Genomic DNA, 13,913 nt, shown 5'->3' with positions numbered 1-13,913 from the left:
ATTGCCCTCAAACTGATCTTCTAATATAATATTATATTTGAAATATCTAACATAATGTTAAATTTCAAGTATCTGTGTGCCTCTTATAGAAATCAAAGGCAATCTAGTTGATGACTTAGCAATAGTCTTTTTGAAAGCTAAGGCTCTCAGCATCCCTGCCAATTAGCCATGGTGGGCGGTGCTAATGAGAGTTGCAGTCCACAACTTCTGGAGGGGACCGCGTTGGTTATTCTTGGTTATCCCATATTTGCCAAATACCACACCTGCAATGTTTGCTGCATTTCTTAGTCATGATAGTGCTCATGCTTATGAACAAACCAGCCAGTGCCAAAATCCACTAAAAATAATCTTGAGATTAAGGATGTTCCAAAAAGACTGATTAACTGGCAACTCTGTACAAATCATCTTGAGGGGCTGAATAACTAAATGGATTAATTCTAGCTTATTATCATCTTCATCATGTTTAATCAGTAATCAGCTGGCAACACTATAAGCAATGCTATAATTTTTACATGATCACATTTGTAAGAGTGGCAAATAACAGTAGACTGGAGGTGAAGTTGAGAACACCCCCCCCCAAATAAATTAATAAAGTTTTAACTGCTGCTAGAAGAAATAGGGGAAAGAAACATGGAGGGGCTATAGTTCAGTGCTAGAGAACATGTTATACCAAAGCCCAGATTCAGTCCCTGCTATCAGGTAGCAGGTTATGGGAAATATTGCTGCTTGAGACCATGGACAGCTGCCTCCAGTTGTAGTAGTAGACAATACTTAGTTGGATGGGTGGGTGAGTCTGTTCTTGTATAGGACAGCTAACTTCTTATATAAAAACCCACAGCTTTAGATGACTTTTAAAGGAAAATAGACGTGTGTGTGTGTGTGTATTCTATGACTAGTCACAATGGCTATATCACCATCTGAGGCACTACACCACCAGCAGCAGGACTGTATAGGCCCCCACAGATATGAGGCACCCAATACTTTGCTGAACTGTGGCTCTCCACAGGCCATCATTCAGCACTGAGCACCCAGGATAAGAGGCAATTCAAGCAAACATTGGACAAAAAAGTCTGAGATGATCTGGAAACCGCTTTAATCTTTTTAGGCTGTAATCCTGTAATTTACCTAGGAGTAAGCCCCCTTGAACTCAGTGCAACTTATTCCTGAGTAAACATGCATGCACTGTTAATGAGTGACAGTGGTGTGCACGCACGTGTGTCAATTATCTTTTGATTAAAATAAATAAAACGTGAAAGCTAATTTTCTATTTCCCCCCACTGTTTGCTCTTAACCCAACACAAGCGAAACGTTAAAGGCTGAGACCTTGGATATAATAACAACCAAGTATGTTGGGACCACCTTTTAAAATAACTAGGCAGGAAGGACACCCTACCCCCAATGCCACTTAGTATCAACTACTGGGGAGCAGCAACTGGAGAGAGGCTCTTGCCTTTGTGTCCTGCTTGTGGGCTGCCCAAAGCCATGTGGTTGGGAAACATGATAAAGGACTAGGTCAGGCATCTCCAACCTTCGGCCCTCCAGATGTTTTGGACTACAATTCCCATCATTCCTGACCACTGGTCCTGTTAGCTAGGGATCATGGGAGTTGTAGGCCAAAACATCTGGAGGGCCGCAAGCTGGGAGTGCCTGGACTAGGTGAACTAGTTGATCTGATCCAGGAGGGCTCAGGAGTGACAGTAGTAATGTCTACAATGGCCCAAGAACATGCTGTACAGGATAACCTGACAAAGCACGAGATATACATGATTCTGTCTGACAGACTGCAGATTGAAATACTGAAAATACTTACTTACCCTTGCTTATTTTAGTCGAGTTTCCACTTCTTTCTGACATCTGTATTAAGATAATACAAACAATATAACCATACATTAAAATAAAATGTAATGGTTTGCTTAAAACTTGCTAACTAGCCTGTCACAACCCCACTCAAATAGCTGTGCAATCTCAATAAGCCATACTAAATCCCTAAGGCAAGTATTATTATCCCTATGTTGTATGAAAAGAGCTAAACCATAAGACATATGATGGTAAGCCAGAGTAAAACAACCTATGGTTTACTGGGAATGCGCAGTTGTGCTGGTGCATGCTCTTCAAATCAAACCAGCCCCCTCCTTCCCTTGCTGCACCAGAAGGAAAGAGACCAGAGCACTGGTTTACTGTCATGTGCAAACCAGCAAACTGTTTCTCGGCAACCATGAATGCTGGTTCGCACATAATACTAGGACAGCATTCTGGTTTGTTTTCTCCTGGTGTGGCAAAGTGAGGAGGGGGCATGATTTGAGTGGCATGCACCAGCATCCTTCCCTATTCCCGGTAAGCCACAGTTAGTTTAACTCTGGTTTACCATTACATGTCAACTAGGCCAGAGGCCAGAATCTTGCGTAAGACCATCTAATGAGTTTCCAGCTCAGGTTAACATTAAAATTCTATACTCACATTTTTTAGCTGCTACGTTATACATCCTCCAAGTAGCTAAGCTTATGTAATGTAGAAATGAGTTTATATTACTTAATTTTTATTAGAAATTTAATTGCATAAACATGTTATCAGTGTTACTATTCTAAAATATTGTTTTATAACAATTAATTTGGACTAAACACCTAATAAAAAGCCATGATTACAATTAATTTGAACTAAGCACCAAATAAAAAGCCATGAAATAAAGATGACTAAAATGCACACACTTAGAAGCGTCACACTCTTATGTGATATACAAGTAATCTCATCATTTAATGAGGATATTAATCTATGGGAAAACCCTCTATCCAAATTATATTGCAACCTAAATAAATATGAAGAAAGGTTCCTGCAGAGCCCAAAATAAAACCCAGTAAATCTAAGATATGTACATTTGTGTCAGAATATAAGCTTTGCACTTAAAAGCAAAGGGTTCACAGTCCCATCACCCAGGAAACCACGTTCTAAAAATATCTCAGCTGCTATTCAGCAGCTACCAAACAAACTGAAATGGAGTGTGTTTCTCAGGATTGTCTGTAAATTGTGTTGACAAACTGGCCGCATAGTAAAAGTAAAGAGGAAGCATTTTTCTGAATTCCACCTACAGAATCATAGCATTTGAAGAAACCCAATGGAACAACTAGTCTATGTTTCTGCCCTAAAGAAGTTACCGTATTTTTCCATGTATAAGACACCCCCATGTATAAGACAATCCCTATTTTTTTAACCCAAAATTAAGAAAATGAAACCCTAAAATAGAAGTGAAAATCTGTATGATTGGTGGCAGCAAGTTGTTGATCTTTTTGGGGCGATCACCCTCAAAGTTTCCAGCAGAAGCAGTTTGCAGCAGAAGTTTGCAGAAGCAAAGGCAGCAACTGGGGCACCACACACTCCCCCTCAGTGGCTGCTGCTGCTGTTGGGAAGCAGGCTCCCAAGCAGGATGCCAAGGAAGAGCCGGGGGAAGGCAGTGGCTGCTCTGTGTCGGGCCATGCCATCGAGCAAACTGAGCTGAGGAAGGTGATGAGTGGGCTGGGGGCAGGGTGGGAGTTTGATAGGGGAAGAGGGGGGGGGGAGGAAAGAATGGCAAGGAGAGGTAGCTGAGGCAGCTCTTGGTAGCGGCGGTGGCAGCTGCTCTCGATCTGGTGGTCAAACCAGCATGGGCTTCAGGAGGCGAAGCAGTCATCAGCATGCAGCACAGGAGGGAGGGGGAGAAAGGGGGAACAGCAGCAGGAAGGACCGCCTCAGCCTGCCCAAGCCAAAATCCCAGACATATGCTTAAATATTTTAAAAATTCCCCCAGGTGCCCATGTTCGGTGCACAAGACGACCCCCAATTTTTTACTATTTTTTTAAAGCAAAAAACCTTCACCTTATACATGGAAAAATACAGTACATGTATACCCCAATACTCGGAGCATGATGTATGAGCCAAATCCAGTTAGTGGAGTCTCTTCTGCTGACATATTCTCACCCTGCTTTCTTCTTTCACTCTGCCCCATACCCTTTCCTTTCCCTTCCCTACACTAAATCAGAAGCTCCCAACTGTGTAGGTGTATGAATAACCTCCCATGCAAACCAACACAGCAGCACTTCAGGCAAAGACTGAAGCCTCTTCTGAGACTGCAAACGCTGAAGCTTTCAGTAGAAGGTGGTGCTTGCAATAGCCAATATGCAGCCTATATAGTTGTTATAACTGGGAACAAGATGTTATCAAGAAAAATGAATGGGTTATTGCACAGAGGGCGGGTGGGTCTTGAAGTAAATAGACCTCATTGAATATCTGAGTGGAAATGAGAATGAGGCACCATAGGCTTCTTCTTTGTTTTGCCTTTCAATCCGAGAGGGATCAGAAACTAACTATACAGATGTGTTTGAAAAATGCTACCCATTCAACTGACCCTGCAATACCTGTACACAAGATGTGACACAATAACATCACAGTACAATATAACTGAGGCTATAGCTTGGCAAACTTCTCTTTAAAAACGCTGATCCTTTGCTACCTCTAAATTAGAAAGGTCACCTGTCCCGCAATGGAAGCATATAAAATGAGGGTATACACGGCAGTTCACAAAACAACACATAGGACACAGTCCTCCAAGCAGAGCTCCTATACATGCCTCTTTCACTTCAAGGAGGCATATCAATATGGCATGGACAACATCTCCTCCAAAAATGCTAGCTTCCTAGAGCTGGAACACAAAATGTAGTACCTGTGACAGCTGCTCAGTCCTGTCCTTTACATCTTCTGCAGCAACGTTTAGAGCTAAAGCTGGAACATGGGAGGGAAAATGTTATCTACCTTTTTTCTCAAAGTGGTATCTCATTTTCAAATTTGACAAATTATGTCTAAACAGGATTTTTAAAAAGCAATTTAGATAATAGTATCTCTTAAATGCATAGAATGCCTGTAATAATCTTATTCAACCACGAGACAATTCTGCTGTTTTCAAAAGTAGTATCATTTGCTGTAGCCTGACAATTTTACTCTCATGCATCTCTGGACAGAAAATCGTTCTTTGATGTGGAGCCAATTTATTTTGGCTTCAAGTCAAAACAAATCCTACACAGAAATAACATCTGGGCACTCCAGCACTTCAGAATAATAATAATAATAATAATAATAATAATAAATAACAACATGGTAGCACATGGGGGATCTGAATTCCTCTTTACCCTTAGGATAAAGTCTGCCATTATCAGACAAAACCTCCTTCGAATACAGGGTGAGTTCACGCTCCAGTTTTCCAGAAACAATACCAGCAGTGAGGCGCTGTTAAACTTTGAAAGAGCTGCTATTATTCCTGGGTGCTAACTGAACAGCAGCACGAGGTGCCACTAATTCATCAAGGTAACGTAAAATGAATTGTCATAGTTAAAAGTAGACAGCAACAGCTCAGAAACTAGAGACTAAGCTTACACTATCTCACATGCTGAAAACAGGTTTGTAATCTCGTCACAATTAGAATAGATTGGGGGTGGTTGACAGGTGGCACAAATTTCAGTTCTAGAAAAATTACAATATTAAACAAGGCAAATATGAAAGGCAGAAAGTGGCTTGCCTATATGTATGAAGAGAAACTCCATCACCAACAAAGATAGGAGCCCAAACTGACTCCCATCTTAGGGTGCAACAAATAGGCACCAAGGGAAAACGTTCTTCAACAAGGCCTTTGGCTGATTAGTATTCTACAGCCTTTTAAATGTATTTGTGAGAGTGGGGATTATTGATTTGTTTTTTCTGTTTTAATCATTTATTTGTGCTTTTATCTTGCATTTTTATCTTATGAACTGCCCTGGGATCTTTTGATTAAGGGTGCTATATAAATCAAATAAATAATAAATGTTGGCTCGTTGAAAGATCAAAGTAGATGTAGTCTTCCCTTCACCTGCCAGATCACAAGCCAAGATCACATGCCTGGGCTACAAGTGAAGTGTGCTTGTCTTGGCTGTTTATGAGGAGTGAGTAGGTAGCCTGCCCTACTGCTCAGTCTGCTTCAGCGCAAGCCCATCCCCCCTACTGATCCTGAAGGAGGTTGTAGTTGAGAGCTCCATAGAGATGTTTGCCCCAGGATATAGCAACTGTGAAAAAGGTGAATTTCATATTGAGGATCATTAGAAAAAGAAATGAAAATTTAAAATGTCAGTATCATAATCCATGGGGCAACCATGCTTGGAATACTGCATACCGTTCTAATCATCTAATTTCAAAAATGATACTGCAGAGTTGGAAAAGGTTCAGAAAAGGGCAACAAAAATGATTAAGGTGCTGGAGCAATTCATCTAGGAGGATAGGTTACAACATCTGGGGCTTTTTTGTTTACAGGAAAGCCAAGAGGACATACAGTAAGCCTGCAACTTGTGTTCACTTTACTTGTGCAATTTGGGGATTAGGAATTATTGGAGAGCCAGGGAAACTTACTGCTCTCCTCTCTCCATTTATTCTCCCTTCCCACTCACACACCCAGTGGGTTTTCCTCACTTACTGGGCTTTGGGAAGGGAGCAGGAGGGCTCTGGCAGTGTCCCAGAGGCCTGTAACATCTTCCCAAAGCCCAGTAATCATGATAGTGCCTTCCTTAATAGCCTCTGGAAAGGAAATGCAAGGGCTCTAGGAGAGTCCCAGAAGCCAGTAGGGAAGGGGCTTCATTCTCGCTTCTCCTCTGGGAAGATCATGGGAGGGCCCTGAGACCACACCCCAGTAAGCAGCCCTAACAGAGAGATGTTTTTGCTGGTTCCTGACTTTGCCCCATTTTGCCTTTGAACACAGAACCCCTGAACAAAACCCTCTAGCAGGCCCACTGCATGCTAGAGTTGTATATGATAATGCATAGTGTGAAGAAAGCAAATAGCAGAATATTTTTCTCCTTCTCTCATAATGCTAGAATTCGGGGGTCATGAAGCTGAATGTTGGAAGATTCAAGACAGACAAAGAAAAGTACATTTTCCTCACAGCACAAACTATAGAATTCACTCCCACAAGGGACAGGCCACCAACCTGAATGACTTTAAGAGGATTAGACAAATTCATGGAAGATAAGGCTACTAGCCAACTGGTTGATTCTGCCCCCATCCGCATAATCCAGAATTGTTTACCTGCTATGTTTGTTTCTTTCCCACCCTACTTTTAAACCACTGAATGCAATCTTCAGCCTGTATCCATGAGGAGAGCATGGCCAACAACATAATATTAACATGCACTGAGGAAAGGAGCCATCTGCTCTGAGAAGTGCTTGATTCTCCACTATATTCATCCTCAGTGTTTGGAAAGGGATTTGCATGCATACTGCAACTCACTGACTGAGAATTAACAGTGGTGATAGGTTGATTTTAGTGAGAACCAGTCCATGAAAGGGATGAGCTGTGTTATGCAGAAAAGCTCTTTGGGGAATTAACCATTTCAACTTTGGCATCCTTTAAATTTATTAACATGCTAAATAAGTAGAGACTGTTTTTTAACTTCTGAAAGATCTCCACTAGGGTAAAAAGCAACTTCAGAAATGTTCTGCGTAAATTCCTGCTGTTGTGTATCAAACAATTTCAGCACTACAGGAGACAGATCAAGAGAGAAGAACAGAAATATTCAGTAAGTGTCTGCTCTTATATCCCCCCTTAGCATATTTGGCTGGTCTGGGTCCTCTTTCCATGGTAATTACAGCTGTTCCCAATATTGCTGTCCAAATGATGGATAAAGAGGCAGGAGTCAAAGTATAATGAAGAGGGTGGGTAATTAATTAAAAAAAAAGGTGTTTAGACTAGAGCCTGGGGATAACTGCTAACACTTTCCCAGCTGACTGAAAGCAAGAGAGATTAGATTGCTGGATGGAAGTTGCTAGACACAGAAAGGAGCCCACACTTGCTCTTCCTCTGCACCATAACTTATTAGGTAAAGGGCAAAGGGACCCCTGACCATTAGGTCCAGTCGTGGCTGACTCTGGGGTTGTGGCGCTCATCTCGCTTTATTGGCCGAGGGAGCCGGTAATGTGGCCAGCATGACTAAGCCGCTTCTGGCGAACCAGAGCAGCGCACAGAAACACCGTTTACCTTCCCGCCAGAGCGGTACCTATTTATCTACTTGCACTTTGACGTGCTTTCAAACTGCTAGGTTGGCAGGAGCAGGGACCGAGCAACAGGAGCTCACCCCGTCGAGGGGATTCCAACTGCCAACCTTCTGATCAGCAAGCCCTAGGCTCTGTGGTTTAACCCACAGCGTCACCCACGTCCCACCATAACTTACTAGTTTCATGCTATAGCTTTTTGTAGCCATGAAGACAGGCCCAATATAAGCTTTCATACTTTATTATTCATATTTAAGATATATGCTATGGATAAAAATATAACTTGTGTCTCAATACAGTATGTCAATTTATCAGAAATTATCAGCATATGGTTGCTGTGCCTTTAAGCATTCTGGGAGCAAATCTATAACAGATCTGTCACAGTTTATATTATGCCTGACAAATAAGTAATTCCATATAAAAGATTCACAATGCTGACATCCCACATAAATCTGTCCTTTAAAATGAAGTAAAAAGCTACCTAACAGTCCTACACGCTAAAGCCACCATCACTACGGAAAACAAATGTCAATATTCATGCCTCTGAATGTCTTTGTAAATAGCTTGGGGTCACTTTTGTGAGGAAATATAATAACATCATCAAATGAAATAAAGATATTAGCAATTAAACAGACTAAGAGAAATCAAGACTCTACACTTACACTAAGTAGATACCTAGCCCCAGTACACATCTCTAAAGTCAAACTTGGTTTCAAAGACGTCCTAGATGTCTCTCAACAACGTTATGGTATAACTCAGTATGTAAAATCCAATGGTTGTTCATTTTGGTTTTAACAAATTATACTTAAATAGAGTAAGAAAGCAGTTTAGATAATAGGGGCACAGAAACGAAACTCAGGAGATCATGCGGAAAGCCTCCATATCCTGTCAATTACTACCCAAGGACATTCGTTATACCTTAATTCTATCTACCATGAAATAATTTGAAATGCTATTTTAGAAATTAGGGGTGCAATCTTAAATACACTTACTGTTCAGAGTTATACTAAAAATAAATGGGACTTACTTCAGAGTTAACAAGCTTTGAATAAGGTTACAAGAGTCTTAATTGTGTTTTGAACTTAACAAATTAAACACTTTGCACATGTAAACTGCAAGGCACCTCTACGGCCTCTATTTTCAAGGTCAACACACAAATGCTGCTTTTTACAAACCTTGTATTACTTAGAAAATAATGTATTACATTGTAAAATGTATTTCAGTGCAAAACCTCTACATAAACATGGTATTCACAGTTCTTCGCCTTTTGCACGCAGGTGAGAGGCCACATAGGGAGATGTGAATTAAAATATGCAGCAGAAATGCTGCCTATCTCATCATAACGTTTAAATATCTCATGCAAGCACAGTCTATAATTTATAAAATATTAATACACATGAACCCTGAAACAAATCAAGGATCACATACTAGTCTGCATAGGAGGACAACTTTTTTCCACTCCACAATACAGAAGAATCCTGTAAGAAATTATTTATAACTTCTCCCTCTCAAAGCACAATCTTATTTACATATAGAAAGCAGCGCGTATCACTTGAGTTCAGTGGGGCTTATTCCCAGGTAACTGGGTAAAAGACTGCAGCCTGCCAGGTTTGAATCACAGAATTTTAAAGTTGGAAGGGACTCAGAGTCATCTAGTCCAGGGGTCGGCAATGTTTTTGTGACTTGGGCCGGTTCACGGTCCTGCAGACACCGTGGTGGGCCAGAGTGTGTGTCTGTTTGTGTGTGTGTGTGTGTGTGCGCGCTTGTGGCCCATGGGCCTTAGGTTGCCGACCGCTGATCAAGTGCAACAGGAATCTCAACTAAAGCATCTATGACAGCCATCCAACCTCTGCTTTAAAACCTCCAAGGAAAAAGAGTCTGCCACCTTCCGATGAAGTCCATTCCACTGTTGAAAAACTCCTACTGTCAGAAAATTCTTCCTGGTGTTTAGTCAGAATCTTGTTTCTTATATGTTGAAGCTATTGGTTCGGGTCCTACCCACTGCAGCAGGACAAAACAAGCTTGCTCCATCTTGCACGTGACAACCTTTTCAATAAGAACATGTGGGCCTTTTCCTCCTTGTTTCAGACAGTACTTATCTGTACCTTTAACTATAAACCCAGAGCAATTCTCACACTTGCTGCTCCAATGTTTGGATTCAAAAGTTGACCCATTTGATGATCGAAAATAATATTGGTTAAAAGAAAGAAGATTTGTTGGGTGTTATCTTGGAGTGGATGTGTTGAATAGTTTTCTACATATGGCTGATAGATGAAGAATTGGAAGTTCTCTTTTTCTCTTCTTTTTCCTTTCTTTCTTTTTTCCCCTTTCTTCTTTTCTTGTCATCTTGTTTTCCCCCTTTTTCTTTCTGATCTGATCTGGTATTAATCTTTGTATTCTCTTCCAAATTTCAGTAAGATATATTCAAAGCAAAAAAACCCAAAATATTGACCCCAAATAGTTATTACTACTTCCTAAAATAGGCACCTGTTTTCAGCCTTTCAAACTGGGAGTTCTACCTAATTAACAATAAAAATATTTGAAGATTGTTGAGGTGGAAGCTTCAGTCCACTTGGCAAATGAGCACAGTTTTAGAACTGAAATAGTCTGAGATGTTTCAAATATTTTACTAAATCATCAGTGTAACAAAAAAAATCCAATACAGAGTGCTCCTGTTAAGTGTTCCAGATAGTTAGCCATGTCGTCTTTTAGGGCACTCCATTCATTTCCCCTCCTATTCAATTTTCCACCACCACCCAACAGGCCACAGAACACATTCAGTTCTTATTAGGTCATTTCCAGTGGCTTTTCCCGAAGATTTTAATAGTCCAGCTGTTTTAATAGTCCTGTTGATACTGCCCTCTTGTGCATGAGTGGTGCCATAATGGCTAAATGCATAAATGCACTCAAGCTTGAACACTGGAAATAGAGGGAATTGTATTTATTTATTTTGTATATTTGAAATTACCAGTGCCATTTAAGCAAATGACTTACCAGTGAAGCAGTTGCCCCTGATTTTTTCAGGAATGAGGGGGAAAAAACCTACAGGTTGACTCAAAATAGACCTACTTCATGAATATGACTAACCTGAATCCATTAATTTCAATGGGTCTACACTTAAAAATATGTGATTGAATACCACCCATTGTTTCCAGTTGTGCCTTTCTGCAAATGGAAGGAGTCTCTCTGATCTAACAGAGCCCTCTAGTAGTGGAAGAGATGCAAACAGCAAATTTTGTCACATTCCCCTTCCCCTTGCCTGCACAACCTTCTGCAATAGTCTAGAGCTAGTCCCCTAATCCTCCAGAGCAGTGGTTCCCAATTAGCTAAGTACTACGGATCCCCTGTTTTTCAAAAGTCAAGCCACGGACCCCCTACTTTTGAAAATGTTGATATTCCAGTGGTAATTGCTGTTATGTGTATGGTCCCAACACACCCTCCAACACACCCCAGTGCGAAACCAGGCCATGTGTCTTCTGAGTCACACTCCTGTATAAGTCACGTGACCTACACAAGAACACAGTGACCAAAAACATGCCTTTTGGGCATCACAATCTTGTGCAAGGCACGCATTCAGCCACAGTCTTACACATTTGGCCGCGCCATTCTCCCATGCAACAGCACAGCAAAACAAAAAACAAAAACGGGATGTCCTGGACAGTTGACTGGTATGTGCCATGGACCCCCTGGATGGGTTATGCAGACCCCCTGGGGTCCACAGACCACAAATTGCGAACCACTGCTCTAGAGCAAAGGTCTGTAGTGCAAATTGGTGGAAGACAGCTTCCCTCTCCTTCCATTAGCAGACGCCTCTGCTGGATCGAAAACCCTTTGACAATTGTAGTGCAGCACTTCATTCAACCCTAGGGGTGTCTAAAATCTGAAGAAAATACTCCACCCACATATATTTTTTCAACCACTCTGGGGGCTTTATTTATTTTTTTACAATCAAGCAGTATATAAATTTTATGAAATATATTTAAAATTTGAGGTTCGCAGACATGTCAGTTGATTGCATACAGTATTGTAAACAGAGGGTGTAATCTGCTGCAAGAATACTCTAAACTAATACCCACAGTGACTGTACATCAACCTTCCTTTCAATGAATGTCTTCCATAAGATAATAACAACATAAGACCAGCCTGGCTGGATCAGACAAGGCCTATCTGTTCCCTCAATGGAGACCCAGATGCCTACTGGAACCCTCCTGCTTGTGTTCCTCAACAACTGGCATTCAGTCCGAACAGTGGGTCTTAGAACCCAAAGGAAAGTTCATGGAAGGGAGCATGCAGAACCTGGCATTCCTGCCTTCTCCTTCCCCCATCATCCCCCACAAAAAAGCCTCTCCCAGAGGTTAGGATTCCTGGTGAATCGGCTGACATGGTACAAGGGCTGAGCGGAAATGGGTGGTCCTCAAAATTCAGGCAAAAGCATCTTCTTCTTTTTTTTTTTTTTAAATATTTTTATTGCGTTTCTTTTCATAATTTTATAGATTCCAAATCATACAGAATAAATCAAATACAAGAAACAATTTTTGATTTTTTTTTTACAAAAGAAAGCATTGTACTTCCCCACACCTTCCAGATCTGCATTCTTTGTAATGACAATATCAGCAATTTGTTACCTTATTTCAAACCTTGTTACAACTTTCAATTATTATGTATCCGTATTCAATATATTGTATCTCGAATTTGTTACCTTTAAAATAAACATAATATGTTTGGTTCACTTTGTCTTCTTTTCTCTTTTATCACTTATTTTGCCATTTGCTTAATCATATTTGCTAAAGCATAACATTTCCAATAACATGCACAATCTTAAGATTCATACAATTTGTAGTGTTTTTGCAAATAGTCTTTAAGTTTTTTCCAGTCCGCCTCAACCGATTCTTCATCCAAATCTCGGATTCTGCCGGTCATTTCAGCTAATTCCATGTAGTCCATCAACTGCGTCTGCCATTCTTCCAAAGTGGGTAAATCTTGTGTCTTCCAGTTCTTAGCGATGAGAATTCTTGCTGCTGTAGTAGCATACATAAATAACGTTCTGTCTTTCTTATGCACTTTCTGGTCCACCATGCCCAGCAGGAAGGCCTCTGGTTTCTTGGGGAAGGTATACCTAAATACCTTTTTCAATTCATTATAAATCATTTCCCAGAAAGCCTTCACTTTTGGGCAGGTCCACCAGAGATGAAAAAAGGTACCTTCTGCCTCTTTACATTTCCAACATTTATTATCAGACAGGTGATATATCTTAGCAAGTTTGACTGGGGTCATGTACCACCGGTATACCATTTTCATAATGTTTTCTTTCAGGGCAGTACATGCCGTGAATTTTATTCCGGTGTTCCATAACTTTTCCCAGTCTTCAGACATAATGTTATGTCCAACATCCTGTGCCCATTTTATCATGGCAGATTTGACTGTCTCATCCTGTGTATTCCATTTAAGCAGCAAGTTATACATTCTTGATAATATCTTAGTTTTTGGTTCTAACAGTTCTGTCTCCAAATTCGATTTTTCCACTTGGAACCCAACTTTTTTATCTGTTTTAAAAACCTCTTGAAATTGAGCATAATGTAGCCAGTCTCGCACCTTATTTTTTAATTTATCCTGGCTCTGCAGCTTCCAATTGTCTCCAGTTTTTTCAATTATTTCCCAATACTTCGGCCAATGCGCCTCCATATTGGGCCTTTTTGGGGCCTTGGCCTCCATCGGTGATAGCCACCTCGGGGTTTTACTCTCTAATAAGTCTTTATATTTCATCCAGACTGCAAAAATTGCTTTTCTGACAATATGGTTTTTGAACAATTTATGAACTTTAACCTTGTCGTACCACAAATATGCATGCCAACCAAAAGCATTATCAAAACCTTCCAGATC

The 13,913-nt window shown here is 40.7% G+C and overlaps 1 protein-coding gene across 7 annotated transcripts in view; it reads right to left on the bottom strand.

The window, feature by feature from the left end:
- B3GLCT (beta 3-glucosyltransferase) overlaps window positions 1–13,913 on the bottom strand; it is an 88,882-nt gene that overhangs the window by 59,487 nt on the left and 15,482 nt on the right. For 5 of the 7 annotated variants that reach the window (XM_077927120.1, XM_077927118.1, XM_028726450.2 and 2 more), the window contains 2 exons: window positions 4,691–4,749; window positions 1,815–1,854 (listed from right to left, as the gene is read on the bottom strand). The exons of the other annotated variants lie outside the window; for them this stretch is intronic. In XM_077927120.1, coding sequence (XP_077783246.1) covers window positions 1,815–1,854; window positions 4,691–4,749 — 99 coding nt within the window. The remainder of the gene's footprint in view (window positions 1–1,814; window positions 1,855–4,690; window positions 4,750–13,913) is intronic. 7 annotated transcript variants of the gene reach the window in all.

Source organism: Podarcis muralis, chromosome 4 (assembly GCF_964188315.1).
Source record: "Podarcis muralis chromosome 4, rPodMur119.hap1.1, whole genome shotgun sequence".
Lineage (NCBI taxonomy): Eukaryota > Metazoa > Chordata > Lepidosauria > Squamata > Lacertidae > Podarcis > Podarcis muralis.
This window is presented reverse-complemented; position numbering and strand designations above follow the sequence as displayed.